Consider the following 22,500-nt stretch of genomic DNA (forward strand, 5'->3'; position numbering starts at 1 on the left):
GTGACATTTTTATTCTTGGTCTGGAAATGTTGAAAACTATAGGTGTCAGAAGGTCAGCTTGTGTTTATTTACTGCAAGAAGAAATTGTTCTTGGATTCAACACACGTTTGAAGACTTGGTAAACTTGAAGAAGAAATTGTAGGAACGTAGAATAAGAGCATTTCATCTACTACTACAACTGTGTATTGCTCGTGCCACACGAGACTATCTTTGGTTTACTTTACAGTCGCTTATCCCTAACCGCTTGCAGTATTTACCAAGAACCGGGCAAGCAGCGAATTAAACTATCTTGCCTTGTTATTTCCATTGCGAATTGCTTAGGTATAAAAGAAATATGGGTTGCTTGCTTATTAATTAAGGTCCAGTTATAGGTTCAAACAACTAAGTACCACGCGTAGAAACTGTATTTCCCTCTTGAATTCACTGCAGATGTAGCACCTCTTCGCTTCAAAGAAAAGTGTTCGAAATAGCAAGGTATTCCGCTGTTTTCAGATCGAAATTCATTTACTTTCACAGGATAATCCTCTTCGAGGATCTTCGAAGTTTTTTTATTTTCCTGACCAAATTGTTCTAATTCTTCTCTCGAGTGCACTACAACGCAACGCTGCTTGCCCAACAAAGGCGCACAATGTAAAGTGGGTGAGTAAGGTTCTTTAGGTTTCTGTTGTGTTTTAAAGTTATAAGCGTCTTTCCTTCCCCTCGATCTCTCTCTTTTTTCGATGTTATCAAAGTTTGCACAAATTAAACCTACTATTGTAGTTCCTGCCGTGTGTAAGCGTTTTGCTAAAAGTATCTCAAAACTGATTTTGTAAGGGAAAAGCAGATGTGATCATGAATGGTTCTATATATTACCCATCCAGAAAACATGTAAGGCCCAGGCTTAATATTGAGACATCAGTTTTTTTCTTAGAGCCGGGCCAAACGTACCAAGAAAGTTAGGTGCTGAAATAAACCCCCAATATGTTGACCGACAACCGAATGTCCCGAAGTCTTGTTACGTACACGGCTTAAGTGTAGCAGGCGGAGTAGACGGCGCAGGGCAGTGGATGCGGGGGAGGGAAGGGGGGAAGGATGAGGGCTTTTCACAAATTGTCTCGTAGGACCTTTTTGACCTTTTAGCCTTATTTTTCCACTAAGCTAGACAGACGATCTCCCGTTGAAGCAATGGCGCGTCTAGGGTGTAGCCATTGCCTTTGTTTCAGTGGGAGAGCAATCGACATGCTAATCTAAAAGATCTCAGACTGAGCTGGAAGTTCAAAGGAAACAAGTGTATTGATTATTTGAACTTTTAGGCAAGAGGTCTACAATGGAAATTAGTCATTGCGAAACCTTAAATTGGGTAATTTACTTGGATTTGGCTCGGCTCTTCCCAGTTTTAAAACCTTAGACTCCGTGCAAAAGGGCGCAGCAATTCGCGACATTGGTGGGAGAAGTAGGTTTGGCAGATGTTGGATGGTGTTGGCAGTGGTGTGCAAACCGATGCAACAATTCTCAACAGTGTAAACACCTAAAGTGTATTGTAGGAAGGATACTACCCGTAAACTAACAAATACGGCTTCCATATTGTTTTCAACATGTTAATGCGTTTCTATTTCCATGGAGACCCGCATATGCACTTGCCTTGTCCCAGCAGTGTTTTAGAGGTGTGCAAACGGATCCAACAGTTTTGCGCCGCGCTTCGGCGATCACGGAACAAGAGAAATGTTGTGAGTTGTTGGTTCCAAATTTTGTCCAGTTTCAAACTTCGCGCAGCAACACGCAACACGCAACAACGTGCAACAGGGAGTGCAAACGGAAGGAACATGTTGAGAGATGTTGACCAACAATGTTGCGTCCGTTTGCACGGAGCCTTCAGCGTTACGCTCCTTATAAGTACCAGGCTTTTCTTTTCTTCTATCGCGTCGCTCTACCAGGAGTATGAAATAGAAAGAGTCCATCACCCAAGAGTAAGATTTACCCAAATTCAGCGTCAGAAAAGTATCTATTTTTAAACCAATTGATGGTTTTCACTCACGTGATCAACAGGCATGTTTTTCAACGAAAACAAAAGGAAGCGTTTGCATAATAATAGAGTTGAATTCCCAGAGGATTTGGTCAAGGCACCAACATGGCCGCCTTTTCTTTGTTTAGGGGCACCAACATGGCGGTCGTGACGTCATGTGAAAACCGAGGATAGACCAAATCGGCAAACTCAATGTTGTAACTAATTCAAACCCTTTTGGAGGAATAAAACGTTTTTTCCGGGTATTTCCATATAATGTAAATGCTACATATTGTAATACAAGTACAATAGACAAAGAAACTTAATCCAGATTTGGTCTATTATTTGTTTTCTCGCAAAACTTGGTTTAAAAATAGACACTATTCTGGCGTTGGTGAGGACAAACCTGATACCAGATTGTTAATCTTGTGTATGGGTTCATGGAAATACCTTTATTAAGAAAGCATTACAATTCCTGAATTTGTTGGAAAGGTTTTCCCATGCAACTCAGTTTACTGACCTCAAACAAAAGGGTGAATGTCCACTGGAATCTGTGGACGTCATTACTGTCTTGAAGTTTCACGCTGAGTTCCGGAGGAGTGCAGGTGATATTAACTCCTGCGAGATCCTGCACAAGCTGTGCATTGCAAAAAGAGGAGTGAATTGGAGTTATCCATTGGACATTTTTAGAGACTAGTTGTTGGTAATTGCCATGTATTGACGCAGAATTCAAATGTATTAAGGACTGCCAACAAGTTCCTTGCCATTTGTTTTATGGTATCATCATGGTGGGTTAATCATCCTGGGGCCTATTTCTCAAAAGCCCCAAAAATTGTTCGGGCCCTAAAAGCAATTCGTGAAACTAGGATCTGCTGCTTCTGAAAAATATATGTTTGTACATGCTTTCGAAACCAGCAAAAACAAATAATTGCAATTTCACGACAAGATACGTTTTCCTTTTGAAGGCACAAAGCGTTTTATGTCACCCGAAATAAGCCCGAAAAGGTTTGGGACTTTCGAGAAACGCTAAGGGAGGCTCACTATCGTGGTAAGTTGAAAGTTTAATTTTGACCACAAAGAACCCAGGATTAGTAACAATCGGGTTTTGGCACTGACTTCGATGAACAAAATTTGCAAATTGTGTTGTCTATCCATTAAAATACTACCCAGCCGCAGGAGGTGGCATAAGCACAGCTGTATGTGTTCACCTATGGGCCGCTCTCGGTCGACAGAGCGTAGTTGCATGAGGGGCAGTCCTCCCAACTGGCTTTTTACATACTCATTTTTTTACTGATTACTTACATTTTCCTGGGGTTCTTTCAAAATTGCTGATGTTAATTCAATGGACACAGTTTCTTCATTGTCTTGATGGACTTTCATTCGCTTTTCCCTCTCTTTTCGTTGGTATTCTTGTTCCCATTCTTTAAGTTCCTCGCTGCAATGGGCAAAGATACATCCCCGCCCAAACCTGCATCGTTCCCGAGTGTAGCAACTGAGGAGACAAAAGAGAACACAAAACAAAACTGATTTATTATTATTGCAAGCTTTTAATAAATCTTGCATGTTCTCTTAAGCCCTTGCTAATACAGATATGGAACATTTAAAATAGGCGTAAAACTGAAGTGAAAGTCGCGGGACACGCCTACATCATCAGGAACTGCAAGAAAGGCGCCCCTCTCTGAGCATGGCGCAGAATGGCCGGACATCATTAATATTCATAGGACTAATCATCGCATTAGCATAAAAGTGACGCGCTGAAGCGCGAAATTTGAAAGCGACAAACTACATTTTAAAAAGAAATGGCGCCAGAAATGGGCAAACGCCCTACTTTAATTTTCATTCTAAAAGCATCTCGGTTGTAGAAGTCAAGACTTGTAGGCTGCAAAATGAAGACCAGATTACAATTATTTTATCGAGACGCTCGGGAGATGTACACGACTTGTAAAAACTATTGGAAATTTGAGTTAAAATGCGAGTGCAGCCAGGGAGGAATGTGTGCAGCTGGCTCCCACGTGGCTTCCTCAGGTCTATAACAAGCCCAAATTAAAAAGATACTCCGCGGTTTTTTCTCTCGTTCGCTTAGCGACTATTCGCTCAACGATGTACTCATCGGGCAGGACGGTGACTTGCTCGACTTTTCGCCTGTTAACTTTAGGCAACTGGATGTCGTTTAGCTGTCTAAAATGCCCTGCTTCGGGTCGGCAACACTTTTCCATGACGATAAAGATGTGAGAACTGATGATTATTCAAACTGCGAACGGTTTTTAAAAGTTTATCTTTAGTTGTCATGACAACCAAATGACACAATAGAGGCGTCTGAAATTGTGATTATGCATGAAGAACTGTCACTATAATAGCACAGTTAAAGCTAACATATTGATTCATGCATTGATGGGTGGGTTTTAAAAGGTAATTACAATGTTTAGCCATTTTCAAACACGAGCGGGAGACCGCACTTAATGTTCGGTTTGCGAGCGCAATCAAAGCAAACTACATGCGAATGTTTGATCAGCGTCTGGGTGCGATAGAATAAAATATGATAGGAACGGGAATGCGAAAAAACGTTTCTGAATACCGGTCAACCAAACCAATGTTTTCTCTTCGACTGCTGGTCGGTGATACCAGCCGCCCCGCCAGATTGTTCTGTATTTTTGATCGACAAACTCAAACCCCTCGTCTTACACATGACGCGAAAAAAGCGCAAATAAGTTAGAATGTGCGGTGTATACCCTAACTTTACGTCCTAATATAATTCCTCCGCGGTGTAAAGGGACCTAATGAGATGCCTTCAAACCAACTCTGATCAGGAGCACCCAACGTCAATTTTCGGAAAATATCTGTTCGGAAGACAATTTGAGATCTAGATTTTTCGGAACATTTGTGGTAAAATTTCTTGCTTGCCTGCCTCTCCTAGGATTTTCGAACATCTGAAAAATGGTATAATTGCCCATTTTTAACGGATTTTTACCCTAAAAAGGTCACCTAGAATTTTCGGGAGCCTTTTTTTTTCTTGCTGAAATTTTCGAAAAGGTAAGTTTTGATCCTTATTGTTTTCGGATCACTAGACTTTCAGCTAGGAAATCCGAACAGATGAAAAATGTTTAGGGGATAAAATATGGCTATATCTACCGTCTAAATACTAAATTACGTTTAACAATGCTATGTTTAAGTGGTTTTGAACAACATTCTCGTTGGGTGCCTCTGTCTACATGCGAAATCAACCTTTTGTTATGTATCTTAAATTTCTCGGACTGAGCATAATTGACGAATTATGTGACGAATGTCACTAATCAAGTAATTTGTTTTCCTTTCAACTCTGCCACAAATAATTGTGCGGAGAAGTTTGATCATCATCATTTCACTTTCCCTGTCGCCAGCGTAACGCATCCGAAACGCATCAGAAATTCGTTCATCATGTTGGCTTCATGCCGCCAGTTTAACGGCTGCTTGGGATTTGAGGCCACATTAAAAAGCATTAAAATATCTGTGCTTGGTTTAAGCCGTAAGATTGATTCCAGCATGGACAATCTCTTAATCGGGCAAAAAGAAATCTAAACCGAAAATGTATACAAAAATTTGGTTTATCAACGGAGTTGATAATGTAAATTGGCCACCGTACAGAGATTCTAAAAGCGTTTCGAGCGTTAGCCCTTCGTCAGAGCGAATCGAGGGCTTATGGGTTACGTGTAGTTTTTATAGTAGAGTAGGAGCTACGCTATTGGCGGTAACATGGCAACGTGAAGAATAGGGATATATTAGTTAACTGAAAAGCGTTCGTTAATACCGTGAGGATTAAGGGTGCCGAATTTGAAAGATAAATTTTTGTTCCAAATTCTTGCGGCTTTCCGTCGTACCTAGATGTAGGGAAAGGCCGCAGATAGCCATGTGTTTTTTGGAGTGGTTAGGCAGATTAAAATGGCGAACGACTGGCTTAGATGCATCCTTGTCATTCTTCTCAACATCGCGAAGGTGTTCGCGGAATCGGTCACCTATTCGTCTAACTGTCTCACCAATGTATAATTTATTGCATAACGTACAGGTTGTGCAATAAATGACATTTGCGGAGGTACATGTGAAACGATCGGTGATCGTAACAGATCGCCTAGGTCTCGATATCTTGCTAGTGTTAACAATGAAAAGACAAGTTTTGTAATAGTTGCCGGCGAATGAAAAACAGTAAAACAGTAAAGCGTTTTCACCATGGACATTACATCTCTATACACAGTCATTCCTAATAGCGAAGGTCTTCAAGCACTTAAACACTTTTTCGATCAACGCACTGTCAAAGAACCTAGCTCGGAAACGCTCCTCCGCCTTGCCGAACTAGTTCTAACGCTTAACTGTTTTTCATTCGCCGGCAACTATTACAAACAAATTAATGGTGTAGCGATGGGCACAAGAATGGGACCTAGCTATGCCAATCTTTTTGTAGGATATGTTGAACACCAATTTTTTAATCAGTACAGCGGCCCCAAACCTGAACTCTACGGCCGCTACATCGACGACTGCATCGGCGCTATTTCATCCAGCAGAGAACAACTCGATCAATTTATAACCTCCGTCAACTCTTTTCATCCGGCTCTTAAATATACCTGGGAAATTTCGGAAACTTTATTGGCTTTCCTAGATATCAAAGTTTCTATTAGAGGCAACATGCTATGTACTAGTGTGCACGTGCACTACAAACCTACTGATTCACACAGTTATTTGTTGTATTCATCGTCACATCCATCACATGTCAAGAACTCCATTCCTTATTCTCAATTTCTTAGACTTCGACGTCTATGTAGTGACGACTCCGATTTTTCCAGCAAATCAGAGGAGATGTGCCAGTTCTTCGAAAAACGTGGCTATCCTGTCTCTGTGGTCAAAGCGGGCCATCATCGCGCCCAACAATTTGATCGACAGTCGTCACTACAAACGTCACAGAAAGATAAGAATGACAAAATTCCATTAACCCTCACTCTCCATCCTCATAATCACGCAGTCAAAAGCATAATTCTTAGTAATTTTAAATTACTCCAAAATGATCCCGAGACTGGTAGAATCTTTTCGCAACCTCCACTTATTTCATTCAAACGCGACAAAAACGTAGGCAACTTTTTAGTTAGAAGCGCGCTCAAAACCAACGAGCAACCCGGCACTTTCAAATGCGCGCGCTCATGATGCAAAACTTGTCTTTTCATTGTTAACACTAGCAAGATATCGCATATTGCATAACCTGTACGTTATGCAATAAATTATACATTGGTGAGACAGGTAGACGACTAGGTGACCGATTCCGCGAACACCTTCGCGATGTTGAGAAGAATGACAAGGATGCATCTAAGCCAGTCGCTCGCCATTTTAATCTGCCTAACCACTCCAAAAAACACATGGCTATCTGCGGCCTTTCCCTACATCTAGGTACGACGGAAAGCCGCAAGAATCTGGAACAAAAATTCATCTTTCAAATCGGCACCCTTAATCCCCACGGTATTAACGAACGCTTTTCATTTAACTAATATATTCCTATTCTTCACGTTGCCATGTTACCACCAATAGCGTAGCTCCTACTCTACTATAAAAACTACACGTAACCCATAATCCCTCGATTCGCTCTGACGAAGGGCTAACGCTCGAAACGTCAGCTTTTAGAATCTCTGTACGGTGGCCAATTTACATTATCAACTCCGTTGATAAACCAAATTTTTGTATACTACTTCCCCACCGACGCAGCACCACAGTTTCTTTAGAAACTACCCCTTCATTAAACCGAAAATGTATCGGGCGACAAACTATAAAAAGCTCAGAGAAGCCAGCGAGTCGATTTCGTAATGGACAGCTTCTCAGAGAGCGGCGCACACTTGTGTTTTACGCATTAGAGTTGCGAAAAACGCTTCAACAACTGTCGCACGGGAAAGTAAACCAACTAGTCCTTCGTGCATTTAAGGCGAGTTTTTTTTTTTTTTTCAAAGTAATGACAATTTTTGCCTATTTTCAAACAGAAAAAACAGGGGAGTTTGGCTCGTCCGGAACGTAATTAAAGTTAAACCAAGCATGTTTCGTGTGAATCATGCTTGATGATTTCTCAGCTCTGAATGATGTAAAGTGAAACGTGACAGGAACGAAGACAAAAATTGTGAAATTCTCTGTCATTACAATTTAGAGAAGTGGCAAAAATTAGTCGCAACGAGAGGTCTGCCTGCAGTCCACAATAGGCTTAATAAAAATGTGTTAAGACGCTCATGACACAACATACGAACCGGCCACTAAAGCGATAAGCACAAGCGTAAGCACAAGGATAAGCTTGCGCCGTTTACACAGTGAGATTTGGCATACGCAAGCGTAGTAATAACGTCCGAGAAGATCTAGTAAAATTCAAGATGGTGTGCGAATCGTCGTGCTTGTGCAAACTCACGCCGGTTCCCACTTGTGAAATAAACACAACCGTATGACGAGCATACGCGCAAGCAAAGGAAAAAGTTTCCTTTCTTGCGCTTTACGCTTATGCTTATTTCACGTTTATTTCAAGCCAGTTACCACACGTGTTTTTTAATACTTACGCTTGAGCTTGTGCTTATTGCACAAGTGGGAACCGGGCTTAAGCTGTCGCAAATCATGTCGCAAATGAGATGTAGGATTTTCTATCAAACTATTCGGAGTGATCGGGTTTGTTCGGAAATCTACTGCCTGCAAACTGCTTGTTCATTTGATGGACAGTTATTCCACTGGGTATTCGCACCTCCCAGCATTTTTCTGTAGATTTGCATTTGTAAGAAACTAACCGCAACCAATTGGAGTCTATTAAGAACCCACATGGCAGTTCAAGTGAGAGAAAATTAATTTATGCAAGAAAGCAAGTATATGTCCTACATGCAAGTATATGTCCGCCATGGCAGGTTCTGAGGGATGGGGGTAGTCATATGGAATGAACAAGTGTCAGCTAGGAGGATTCCTAACATTGAGTAAGTGTCCCTGTCTTAATTGTAGAGCCTCAAGGAAATCCACGTGGACTGGCACTATTCAAGGCTCTTCGAAAGCGCAACAACGGCGGCGATTTGTAAAAACCGTATGGAAACCACAAACATACCTTCTGCATAACTTGTAAGCGCCATTTTTCACTCCAGGAGGGGAAGGTCTATACTTCAAGCGTGTATTAGAAAGGGTTGCCTCTGTGGTTACCTTCCCAGGCGATCCAGTCAGAGTTTCACGTGGAGTGGGGAGAACTATGGAAAAAAAAAAGAAAGAAATGATGAGTTGGCTTTGATATAGGCTGACCTTTCAAAAGAGTCGTTTAAACTCTCTACATCCTTCTTAAGAGTAGCCATATGTTGGGAAGACAAATTAAAACTGCTACTTTGTGGGCAGCTCTCAAATAAAACACTTTAAACAAATCAACACTTAATTTGCTGAAGTAAATTAACAAGATATACAAATGAACTTAACTCACCTCCTTCTCTTTCTAAAGTCCACATGAGCTGTTCATCCTCTCCGTGAGCAAACGAGCACGGTAATCTTAAGCAAGGGACGTTCATGGAGTATTGTCGACACACTGTGAACGCCACATTGACAGGAACCTTCTCTGGATATGGCCTTATTATCTGCCAGTCTTTGTTGCTGTCATTCCATACTGCGTACAGTATAGCTAGCTGTGAACGGTTCTCGCACCCTTTGCAGGCTTTAACCTTTTCATTTACGCTAGCTGGTCGCTTACGATTCTTGTTGAGGAAGTGGTTGCAAACGACAACCACATTCTTTGGTATCCTTCTAAAATCACTAACCGAATCAGGTGATTTTTCTGTGATATTTTTAAAAGATGACACTTGGCTGCTTTGATTGCGACGGGTTTCAAAAAGACGAGAAGCTGTAGATCTCCCTGTTGAGTCGGAACCCCACGCAGACGAATTGATCCTCTCGATGACGTCTGTTTGACTCCTCTCCTTTAATACGGCATTTTCACTTGTGTCTTGTGAGGTTACATCTGGTGTTGTGCATCTTTGAGTGTCAGCAGTAAGATCTTCTGCATTGACATGGGACGGCTTAATGGCAGATGATGTCGAGCTAATTTGTGAAACGCCTTTCCCGGAGGCCTCAATAGGTGTGGACCAAGTTGAAAAGATCGGAACATTTGAAGTAGAGTTTTTCAACGATACGTGTCCTAAGCCAGGGAATTCGTTCTCACTCGACAGAGATAGGTTTAAAGAGGCTGCTGAGGCGTTCTCCTGGCGTTGAGTGTCTGCGATCTGTTCTGGAAAACGTGAAGTAGGCAACACCCCAGTTGACATGGACTGCATTCCCTTAAATCGCTCAGCTGAAATAATTTGTTGAGGTGTCGGAAGAACTATCGAGATTAAATAAACAAGTTTGTGAGATGATACCTGCAGATAACGTTGCATTTAGGCTACTGTCAATTTAGTACTGGGCGTAACGTAAAGAAACAATACTACTCTTGCACTGTAGACCTTTCATTGCCTACTCTGCCCTAATGTGCTATCTACAGGCAGTTTCAATTAAAACTAAACAAGACTCTTCTGAAGATACTCACTTCCTTGGCGTTCCATTGTCCACATAGCCGATTCCACTTTCCCATGAGGGAACGTGCATGGCTCCTTTGGACAAGTCCTGTGTGTCGCAAAATGTCGGCACACATCCAAAGTGGCTCTTGGTGGGACCTGAGAAGCGGGATAGGGTCTTATTGCTTGCCAGCGATGCATAATGTTGTTCCAGACAGCGAATCTTAAAAGGCTGTGCCTCTCAGAATGTTGACAAGTGGTACAGACTCTCAACGACGGAGCAGTTTGTCCTCGCAAAAAGTGGTCACACACTACAAATACACCGTCAGGGATCGCGTTATGGCACGGTCGTTGGTCATCATTGAGGCTTCGTAAACTGATGTTGGCATCACTGAAATGTTTGAAAGAGCTAACAGTAGTTACACCTCTTATCGACGCTATGGGGAAAGAGCCTGTATTGGAGTAATTACCGAGAGGAAGCCCTTGGTACGATTGCTCGGAGTTAATGGTTGCTGACTGTTGACTTTGTGAGGTAGTTGGAGGTGACGACTGCAAACAAGTTACCTTTGAGGCATGCCCAACAGCGGAATAAGACGTATTTATGGAGCCCTGACCTAACCTTTGAGACAAACGATTTTCCAGGGTTGGAAATTCCCCGAAATTTGAGAGATTTGGTGCCTTACTTGTATTTTGATTTTTTGTTCCTTCCATTTCGTTACCTGCACGGTTCAGTTTTATGTTCTTCATAGAACCTGATTGGGGCGTTAGCATTGACTGTGAATGCACAGTTTCTCTCTCTCCTAAGGCAGTCTGTGATAGCTGGTTTTCCAACTGGTTCTGATGATATGATGCTGGCTTACTTGTACTTGCTTTTGCAAATTGTCCAAAGGGACGGCGTGAGCGTCTTACTTCAGTAAACCCATCCAATAATTCGTCTTCCTCGTCACCAACAAAAGCCGCAGGAACTCCAGAAGGTAATTGAAAAAAGGGTGAAATATTTTCTGAAGTGGTACGATCGAGATATCCCAGGCTTATGTCGTCGGTGTCTCCAGTGACTGAGTAGGTGTCTTGAGAATTGTCTTCCTCTGACATTTCATCAGATGACTGGGTTTGGATGTTTGGTAGTGGTTTCTGATCTGCAAACATATGCGAAGTTCGCGTGTTAGTCACAAGTCCAACTTTTTCTCTCCCTCAGAGACAAAAAGATAAGGTAAGGCTGATTGTCCGGACGAAGCACATTTCCAGAAACTGAATTTTAACCCTCTACGATATTTGCTTTATTTCCCTTAAAACACAGCACAAGTGAATCAAGAAATGATTTTCTGAAGAAACCGTGATTCTGTACCTTCGGGGAAGGGGTGGGGTAAGATCGAAGTCTGCAGAAACGGGCGTTTAGATGATGAACTACAGTAACAACGTAGAGTAGCAGACTTTCAAATGTCTAACCTCATGGATGATCCTTGCCAGTGAAGGCTTAAAGTATGAGTTGCAGAAAATGAAGTGTAAAGAACTCTTCGAGCGTTAAACGAGGTCGAGATAATAAGATGTAATAATTGACAGCCTGTGGCAAGTCACTCTTTTTTGTTTTACCTGAACTAGACGCATTCTTCGCTTTCTGACTTTCCGCTTTTTTCTTCTCTTTCTTCCTCGTTTTCTTTCGCTTGTTTTTCTTTCGTTTATTTTCGACCTTGTCTATAATGACAAGAGAGATGAGCTGAGCTACATGAAACTTTAGTAAGGTTTTAGACATCAACATCAACACAAAATGGTCTGAATATATGAAGAACTGAAAAACTTTGACAGACATCTGTTGTCAGATACGCCGTGCCATCCTAAACGTGCATAAAAGATAGTGCGATGTGGTACAACTATATGAAAGAATGTTCAATGATAATGACAGAAGGTAACAAATACCTCTTACTAACCGAGTTCCAGGTCCGTACTGTAAGTTACAGACCGAGCTTTTTTTCGCGCTTGGGCCATAAATTAAAGGGAAAAATACGAGGATCTGTAACTTACAGTACGGACTTAGAAAACGAGATTAGCAAGATATATATTGTATCTCCGAGTTAATCAGAAGCCCTGCAAAGGAAACTAGTTGAAGTCATGCGCAACGTTCATCTGCCACAGATGATTGGTAAACAGTTTCACAACTTTATTTCGCAAAAACAAAACGAACAAGAGAGACTCAGTAACGGGCAAAAATGAGCTGGGGAGGTCTGTGCGACAGAAGAGAAAAAGCTCACCATAATCGTTGGTTTTCCCATTTCCGACGTCATCATACTGTATGGTTTCCTCAGGTGCTGTGGAAGAAATGATGTCACTGTCAAAAATGATCGATCAAAGGAATTGGCCTCTCATAGAATCAAAAGACAAGGCAGTTAATTAAACTTCTACCAGTTTCTGCTGAAGCGACAAGTTTGTCCTCTTCTTCTATACACTGCTTCTGCTGATGTAAAAAAAGGTCTTTGTTTTCAATATCGTATGGCCACGTATTGTGAATCTGTAGCAAGATACTATGAAAAGTTCTTAGCAACTGCAAAAAGAAAGCCTCTCTCTCCAAAATTAGGGAGCCAAGTGGAATAGCTTTAGTAGAGAACGTTTTCATGACTTGAATCCCTAGCACCTGCGCGATGTCAGAGAGATACTCTCCTGATTGTGCTCTGAGGATGGTGCATGGTGGTTTAGCATTGCCTTTATACTTGCAGGTACTCATATGTAATGTGATCTCAAGGGTCTAAGATTTGGAAACTTCGCTTAATACCTCTACTATGGGTAATGCAAGTCATGACAAGGATAAAAAGAGGGCGTGCCACAATCTGTAATCCCCTTCCAGATTGTTCAAGGAAAAGATTGTTTGACATGGCTACAGATCTTGGACAGGCAGGCATGCGCTCTCAACGCAGCATTTTCGCGTTACATCGTGTCGTATGGCCAAGAAATTTATAGCTTTTAGTGGGAGAAAAAATGAAAAATCAACGCTACCTAGTAAACTGAACGAAAAATCCAAATTGTTCACTGCGATTCTACTAGCAATCGAGAAATACTAAAAATAGCGAAACGAATTGCGCCTCTCCGCGTCGTTATCGTTTGAAGATCCGAAGAATTTTTCCACGAGGACATGCAGTATGGCGGAATGCTCGAAAAAGTAAATCCAGCTGTCAATGAATGCCTCTCGGCTCACGCCGTAACGTAAATTGAAATTTGTTTACTGAGATTTTGAATCCTTTGAAGTCAAGCTTCAAGAAACGCTACAGGACGTCTCCCTGCCATCTGTCGCTGTTGCGGTTTTTTTGGTCAAAAACAAGCCAAAATACACCAAGCCATTCTCAGCTAAACTTCAAGATATTCGCTGCGCCATATATTGGCTAAAATTCGTCCAAATGTCCTCCAAAACCACTCGTTGAAAAGTTTGTTTCACTGACAGTTTATTGCTGTCATTTTCACGGGGCAATAGTTCAGTCAGCGGCTTCAGTTGAACCCCAAGCAGATGTGAATGGGTACTTACCATTTGGCCAAAAAATCCGAAAATTTCGGTTTGAGGTCAAATGGAAAGGCAATTTTCCGGAAAATCTTTTCGCAAAATTTGGACAAACTCCTTACCATTTGCGAGAATTAATCGTTCCTTTTCCAAGCCCTTTCTCACAAGATCGAGAAAATATGCGGGATGGGACGCTGAGTAGTAAATGGTAAGCGCCATTCTTATCTGGTCGGATTATTTGGCTAAATGGTAAGCACGCAATGTCACTACTGGATGTGTCCTAAACCTATGAGCCCGAAAAGACGCAAAAACCCAGCGGAGTTGTCCATTGTGTGACACCATGAATGTAAGGCACCCTGAATGTCTCACGGGGAGTCAGGCTAGGGTGGTTTCGCGGTCATCAACGGCACCTCCTACCTCTGTGACCTGGGTTCAACCCTGGCCACGGGGCGTATGTGGGCTGAGTTGCAGTTGATCTCAATCTGACTCCGAGGGTTTTTCTCCGGGTACTCCAGTTTTCCTCCCTCATCAAAATCGACTCTCAGTCAATAACATCCGGCTGTGGGTGGATACCCTCGATAGGGATAACCTCTGGTATCCTTCCCTTTCATTGAATTAAATGAATGAAGTTGGTATTATTAGTTGCTATTAAGAAATCCGATGTCTGAGATTTCTAGCCATGACAAACAAGTGGTAAGGTAAGAGATGGTAAAACTTTAACAAGAGGCAAAGCTCAGGACATGGACACACAAAACACGAATTCTAGCAATTTCCTGGAAGAATAACACCATAAATGGTTTTCCTTGTTCTACCTTTTCTTCGGCGTTGGATACAGGTTTGCTGGCCCTCTTGTCCACTCGACTTCCTTCGTAAGATAGGTCAAGTTGCGATCCAGCCTGTAAAGTTAGCAAAGGATAGAGCATTGATTGAACGAAAGCATTCAATATTTGGGAATATTAAGATGAGAAACTGGAAAATGTTTTCAAGTCATCTTTCTCGAGGTGGGCCAGCCAAGAACGTTCCAAGAAAACATATTCCATATTTAAGAATGTCATCTAATACCACTTTGAACCATGGATTTTAAAATTACCCAAGGCAAAATAGGAGCAAGACATAATCATGTGACGATATCCTACCCGTATATAATAAGTATCTTCAATCAAGCCTGATTGGCACCCAATATAGGCAGCACAGACAAAGGAAAGTTCAATTTAAAAAACTTCGAACTCTTTTAGCAGAAGAGGAGTCGGGACGAAGGAACGGAAATCGTGTGACTATAAAAAAATTATATAAATGATCTAACCATTTTGATCCATTTCGTGACAATTACCTGACACTTGAGAGACTGATGATCCCATTCATTGGTTGATTCGTCAGTTTCATTTGTTTCATAAGGTTCTTGTTTTTCCAACGTCGAAACGGACTTAGTTGCAAAGAATATAGAAAATAATTTCACGTTGCCATATCGTTCTTTCACTGGACCAATACGTTACCATACAGGAATTTCCGTTAGAAAGAAAACCTGGACATTCACTGTATCGAGTTATATCTTCCACTTAGAGCCCTAACAGTGGCTCGTCAGGAAGAGTAGCTCTTGCTACAAGATACTCTTACTCTTTCCAACTATATATATATATAAACGAAATTGACTTATATAGGAACTATTTCCTATCACTGTAAGGTTACTTGACCAAAATCCAGGACCAGCCGACAACTTCAAATAACGAAGTACAAAAGACAACCCGAACAAAGTCAATTTCATGGCGGTATTCACCAGAGTTATATGGATGTTGCTGCTATATTTCGATTTACTTCAAAATCATCATGAGGCAAATCAAGGTTTACAGAGTGCGTCATTTAAATACAGGAGACTTATTTAAATAATATAATAAATAATGGTGACAAATAGCAATGTCCTTGTCTCGGGCATGTTCCATTGTACGTTCGTACAAGGTGCGCTCAGTTTTTCCTATGTAACTAGAATTACAGCAAGGGCAAGTAAATTGATAAACAAGATTAGATTTACTTAATAGCAGAGTTTTGTCCTTTGTTTTGGTATAAAACGAGATCTTGTTTGTTCTAGGGAGAATCCGAAATAAAACATTTTTGGAGGGTGGTATACATCTGCGGAGCTTGCGAACCAAGGATTTTGTTAATTCTTCGCCTTTCTCGCCTATGTATGGCATGTTAATCCAGATAATCCTACTCTCGCTAACTGTTTCCAGGGCGTGGTCCTGAGAGAGGGTCTTGTACAAACAGGAAGCCTTGGTACGATTACTGAGGCCATCGGCTACACGTCGGAGAAAACCGTTCCAAGTAAGGAATTGTCTAATCTTGAGTAACTGGGCGTTAACTTTACCCGGGGCACAAATATGAAGGACACGGTAGATGTGAGATTTAACCCAGGCTACCCTGTGAGACCAGGGGACGAAGCTCTTGAAATTGGTGTATAGACCGGTGAACGTGTCTTTTCTATGGATACTAAGGCCGTCTGGAGCTATTTCAATGAAGAAACTCATCGACTCGGGAACCGTCAAGTTTTATTGCAGATACGTAGATGACACTCTGTTATAAGTAAATCCGAACTCGTTACCTGGCAAACTCAGCGAGTTTCATAAATTTGACAAGAACATCCGGTTTACCTATGACTGTTTCGATGGAGTTATCCCTCATTTCTTGGATATCAAAATAGCGCCAGACGGCCTTAGTATCTATAGAAAAGACACGTTCACCGGTCTATACACCGATTTCAAGAGCTTCGTCCCCTGGTCTCACAGGGTAGCCTGGGTTAAATCTCTACCGTGTCCTTCATATTTGTGCCCCGGGTAAAGTTAACGCCCAGTTACTCAAGATTAGACAATTCCTTACTTGGAACGGTTTTCCCCGACGTGTAGCCTATGGCCTCATTAATCGCACCAAGGCTTCCTGTTTGTACAAGACCCTCTCTCAGGACCACGCCCTGGAAACAGCTAGCGAGAGTAGGCTTATCTGGATTAACATGCCATACATAGGCGAGAAAGGCGAAGAATTAACAAAATCCTTGGTTCACAAGCTCCGCAGATGTATACCACCCTCCAAAAATGTTTTATTTCGGATTCTCCCTAGAACAAACAAGATCTCGTTTTATACCAAAACAAAGGACAAAACTCTGCTATTAAGTAAATCTAATCTTGTTTATCAATTTACTTGCCCTTGCTGTAATTCTAGTTACATAGGAAAAACTGAGCGCACCTTGTACGAACGTACAATGGAACATGCCCGAGACAAGGACATTGCTATTTGTCACCATTATTTATTATATTATTTAAATAAGTCTCCTGTATTTAAATGACGCACTCTGTAAACCTTGATTTGCCTCATGATGATTTTGAAGTAAATCGAAATATAGCAGCAACATCCGTATAACTCTGGTGAATACCGCCATGAAATTGACTTTGTTCGGGTTGTCTTTTGTACTTTATTTTAAGGTTACTATTTTTCCAGTCTCTTTCTTCCTTCTTTTTTTAATGAAAGACAGTTGTTTCTAACTCCTCTCTCAAACCAAACCCATCATCTATTAAAATACGAATGATCCCGAATCTTTTCCTACCTCTGTTGCTATCATGACCAACCTCACCATTGGTTATGCGCGGATCAAATCGAAACATCAATATCCCACTTCTCCCCCCCCCCCCCCCGGGCAAACCCTGGGCATTTCACTATTTTCTGCGCCCGGGGGTGGGGATTTTGACCTTAACATGGGTGGAGTGGGGAAGATTGAACCGGAAGTGTCAGGTTTTAAATGATTTTTTTTTCGGGAGCTGATGTCGCTGACAGCTTTAAACATGTGTTTGGGCGAGATGGGAGAGTTTGAAGGAAAAGCGATTGCCTAACAAAAAAGATCTTCAAAAGTTGTCCTTAAAGGAAGGTCTCCAAAGGAATTTTTCTGCGTGATTCCTATGGTACGTTTTCATATACCCTTTTCATTGTTAAAGCTGTACGTTTCTGTTACAGGTAATGAACCGACACTGTACAATTTAATATATATGTAGTTGTAAACGCTCTTGGCTCAGTTGTTGATAAGTATACAGTACCCTCGTTAAACAATCTTCGCAATGTTTCGGAGTTAGAGCAGCATACACTTACTTACATGATTGACATTGTCCGACTTAATAAATTCAATTTCAAGTCACTTTTAATAGTTTCAATATTATATTTGAGTTTTTGTAGTTGCTCAAGTCTGGTGAAAACGGCATCGTCATATAAAAGGGCCACGACAAATGTTTTGGCATGTTTATACACAAGCTTTATTAAAGATGACAGGAGCCCACGACGATTGTTCTTTATTAGGATTTGACAGACAAATCTGACGATTGGTAGGGCATTTGAACACCATTTTGGCCCGCGGGGGCCGGAATTTGAACGATCTCCTCTCTTTAAAAGTTCAAATTCCTGGAGTTTGCGAGGAAGGGGGGGGGGGGTAAAGGGGGAATTTGCGAGTTGATCGGCGCATTAAGCGTTTTTGGCTGCTGTCAGTTAGTACCGAATCATCCTCGATTACACATATCTTTATATAGTATATATCTATGTACCAAAACAGTGGATATTTACCTCTCCAATTCGCGGCTCGGTAAATGCACCAATAGCCCTCTCCACTTCGGTAAATCGTTAGTTGTCATGATTCTCACGCCACTGACCTAAGCCAGAAAAGCCATTGGCTTTGGCTTCCCGTTGTAGCTACTTTTCTGTGCTATTTGCTGTTTTGCAGGGCGATACGTTTGCTTTTTATTCTCCCTTGGTAAACCCTATGACTTAATCAGTGGCACGAAAAGTTAAAATGCCCTACCGTTTCTTGTTTGATCCCTTTTGAATTCTTCAACATCTGCGAAATTCGCTTCATCATTGCTCGGGCCTCTTCATTGTCAGGTTCAAAATATAGGACTGAAACAACAAAAACAGTGCCCATAGCCAGAAGATTTCTTATATCTGAAAACCCTCCTTCAACAAAGAAATATTCAATGCATATTGTTTGTTCCACAGTCACCGGCGAAGGGAAAAGAAAAGAAATCTTAATGAGCGAACATCTCCAAACCGGTTGATCGGCGAACTCAAGGTAGCAAAGGAATCAAATAATAAAATATATGACTTTTCTTTGTACCATTACAGTATTGTGGTCTTTGTTTTTCCCATGCATTATAGCATGCTATTTTTAAAACCTCTATACAGCGGTGATCGTAGATCGGATAGTTATACAAAATCCCTTTGTCTGAAAACAGTAAGGCGACTATAACACGTTACAACTCCTTAAGATATCACAGGTTTGAAGTGAAAATAAGCGATGTCAAAATTCTAACAGAAACACTTTTTTTTTTGACCGCAAGAAAATCAAACAAATTGGATTCCAAACATTTCCCCTTCTTTAGTAAGAGTGGAGGTTCGCTTTAATAGGCAATCAGTTCAGGATGTGTTCGACATAAACTTGTCGAGCAGATCAAATAATTTGCTTCCAGAAAAAATGGCTCGGTCTATTATAATGAGAAACAGGAAAACGAAAGCATTCAGTATAACGCCTTTTTAAGAGTGTCATTTTTAAAATTTGCATACCCCTCTTGCAGTCTTCTTCTGCTTTGCTATGTCTCTCCTGAATGATTGAAAAAAAAAAGAAGAAATAATTAAATTGAAATAGGGCAACCAGAATTGTCCTTTCTTCCTCATTCCTTTCTCTGTCACCTGGTATTACTGTTACGGATTAGATGCCTCCTTGAGCGCTATTGATATAAACGACGAATTGATAGTTTATCCAAAATATATCTTTTTGCAGATAAGACTAATGAAACTTGTGAGTGATATAAATGCGTGATACGAACAACCCCTGGCTCGTCGATTTAGTTTGCAATTTGCTTGATGCTATTACCTATTGTCTTGAAATCTCAACATAATTTATTTATAACAACTAACAAACTTGATGTACAACGTCAACCATTTGGCAAGAGCACATGGCGAGCCTATCCTCAATGCGCATGTCGCTAGCGTTACTAAGTAACCATGAAATATCGACACATCTCCCTTTTTGTTTTTTTAGGGAAAAACATAACAAATTAATCGGTTGAATACGATGCTTAAGCAGGTTCTGGAATCTAACAAAGGAGAGCCCTAAGCATAAGTGGTCCTAAGGTAAGACCAACGACTGTTCAATATTCAAAGTTCACAGTTAACAAAAAACAAAAAAAACTAAAAAAAAAAATTTAACAGTACTAAATGTCCTCTCTATAACGAATAGGTTTCCTAACAAGTCTACCACTTAAGGTTCTCTCTTCTGGAATCGCATTCGGATCGCTTGCATCAGGACTGGCGTTGCTGCTTTCAGGAACGTCGGTACCCTCCACCTGGACGACGTTGGGAGTAGGCTCACTGTTGATATCCGGAATTTGGGAGTCGTCCCCTGATGTGTCATAACAAGTGGGTGTAGGTACCTTTCTAAGATGCCTAGGATTTCTTCGCAATCTTCTACCACCAGTGTCTATGATGTATGACCTGGGACTCTGGTCTTCACGGACGACCTTAGCTTCTGTGGTCCACTGCTTCTCATTATCCAGCTTGGCTCTGACCCGGTCTCCAGGCTGTAGCTTTGGTAATTCTCTCGCGCCATTCCTTTTGTCAAAGGACTCGTTGTAGCCCCGTTTGGCTTTGATATCAGCTCTTTTGATCGCTGTATGGTTTGGAAGCTTTGGCTCTAAAACTTTGGTCAGTGTTGGAAGTGTAGTACGTATCAGTCTTCCCATGATCAGCTCTGATGGCGTCTTTCCAGTTGCTGGGGTTGGGGTTGCCCGATAGGCCATAAGGGCAAGTAATGGATCTTCCTGTTTCAAAATCCTCTTAGCGATTCGCACGCCACTTTCTGCAGTACCATTTGCCTGGGGATGATGCGGGCTTGATGTGGTGTGTTTGAATCCATACTTTGCTTTGAACTCATCAAAGTGTAGTGACTTAAACTGTGTACCACTGTCACTTATTAGTTCCTCCGGAATTCCCCATCTTGCAAACACTGACTTCAGCTTTTGGATGACTACTTGGCTTGCTGTCTCAACTAGGTTTAATATCTCAATGAACCTTGAATAATAGTCCATCACTACTAGGTACTTCTGACTGGCTAGCTCAAACAAATCGGTGGACAACTTCTGCCACGGTCTATCAGGTAGGTCTGTGGTCATCAGTGGTTCCTTTCTTTGTGATGGTTCGCTTTCCTGACAGAACTGGCATGACTCCACCTTTGCCTTGATCTCCTTTGAAATACCCGGCCACCACACAGAAAGGTTAGCACGTTCGCGGCACTTTGTTATACCCTGGTGACCTGTGTGAATGCGCTCCAGTATCTCCTCTCGCATGTCTGCAGGGATCACTATTCGATCATCATATGTTAATAAACCGTTGTTCATTGACAAGTGTCTACGAGAATAAAAAAACTCTCGTATCTGGAGGGGAACTTTTTCCACACGGGTTGGCCACCCGTCCAGTGTGAATCCCATCACTTTCAGGAGCTGGGCATCCTTTGCACTCGCTTCTCTGAACATCTTCTACCGTGTTGGGTTCCTGTCCTAACTTACAAGGGCTTCTAGACAGAGTATCTGCCACCACCATCTGCTTGCCAGGTACATGTTCTGCTTGAGGATTGAACCGCATAAGGCGCATTAGAAGTCTCTGGCATCTTAATGGTGGTTTATCAAGATCTCTCTGGTTGATCAGTGGTACTAGAGGTTTGCGATCTGTCAAGAGCTGGAAACTTGGAAGCCCCACTAGATAACGTGATAGTCTCTCACATGTCCACACTGCTCCCAGACACTCTTTCTCAATTTGAGCATATCTGACTTCAGTCTCTGTGAGTGTTCTACTACAAAAACCAACTGGGCGGAGTTGGTCACTGGGACCTTGAATCAGAACCGCGCCAATCCCATAACTACTAGCATCTGCACAAACAACAGTGGGTATCTTAGGATCATAGAATGCTAACACTGTATCGCTTGAAATTATTGCTTTGACTTTGGTAAATGCAGTTTGCTGGAGAGGTCCCCAAGTCCAAGCGGTATCTGACTTAAGTAGTTCGCTCATTGGACGCATTACTGAAGCAAGGTTGGGAATAAACCTCCCAAGGTAGTTAATCATGCCAATCAGTCTTCTGCGTAGTTCTGGAACATTGGTTGGCGCTTCGAGCTCCGTAATCGCCTTCACCTTCTCTGGGTCTGGACTTACACCCTCGGCACTGAGAACATGTCCAAAGTATGTTAGCTTGTTTTTCTTGATCTCGCACTTCTCTTTGTTCAGTTTAATTCCTGACTCCTTAATGACTTGAAACGTGTTCTGTAAGTTCTCATCATGTCCTTCGGCAGACTTTCCATACACAATAATGTCATCCATAATCGCTTCACAACCTTCTCTGTTCTTTCACAGATTACTCATTAGAGACTGGAAAATTTCTGGGGCAGACGTGATTCCGAATGGAAGTCTTTTAAAACAGAACCTACCAAACGGAGTCATAAACGTGGTCAACTTGGCACTATCTGGATGTA

General features: G+C 41.7%; 1 protein-coding gene across 1 annotated transcript in view; it reads right to left on the bottom strand.

Moving 5' to 3' along the window:
• The window catches only part of LOC137970422 (3'-5' exoribonuclease HELZ2-like), a 75,484-nt gene that overhangs the window by 40,236 nt on the left and 12,748 nt on the right, over nucleotides 1-22,500 (bottom strand). The window contains exons 9-20 of the mRNA XM_068816948.1: nucleotides 19,541-19,577; nucleotides 18,783-18,877; nucleotides 15,288-15,380; nucleotides 14,770-14,853; nucleotides 12,874-12,925; nucleotides 12,723-12,779; nucleotides 12,067-12,168; nucleotides 10,509-11,612; nucleotides 9,414-10,304; nucleotides 9,054-9,189; nucleotides 3,284-3,473; nucleotides 2,502-2,618 (exon numbers count right to left, since the gene is read on the bottom strand). Of these exons, the coding sequence (XP_068673049.1) occupies nucleotides 2,502-2,618; nucleotides 3,284-3,473; nucleotides 9,054-9,189; nucleotides 9,414-10,304; nucleotides 10,509-11,612; nucleotides 12,067-12,168; nucleotides 12,723-12,779; nucleotides 12,874-12,925; nucleotides 14,770-14,853; nucleotides 15,288-15,380; nucleotides 18,783-18,877; nucleotides 19,541-19,577 (2,958 nt within the window). The remainder of the gene's footprint in view (nucleotides 1-2,501; nucleotides 2,619-3,283; nucleotides 3,474-9,053; nucleotides 9,190-9,413; nucleotides 10,305-10,508; nucleotides 11,613-12,066; nucleotides 12,169-12,722; nucleotides 12,780-12,873; nucleotides 12,926-14,769; nucleotides 14,854-15,287; nucleotides 15,381-18,782; nucleotides 18,878-19,540; nucleotides 19,578-22,500) is intronic.

This window comes from Montipora foliosa, chromosome 9 (assembly GCF_036669935.1).
Source record: "Montipora foliosa isolate CH-2021 chromosome 9, ASM3666993v2, whole genome shotgun sequence".
NCBI lineage: Eukaryota > Metazoa > Cnidaria > Anthozoa > Scleractinia > Acroporidae > Montipora > Montipora foliosa.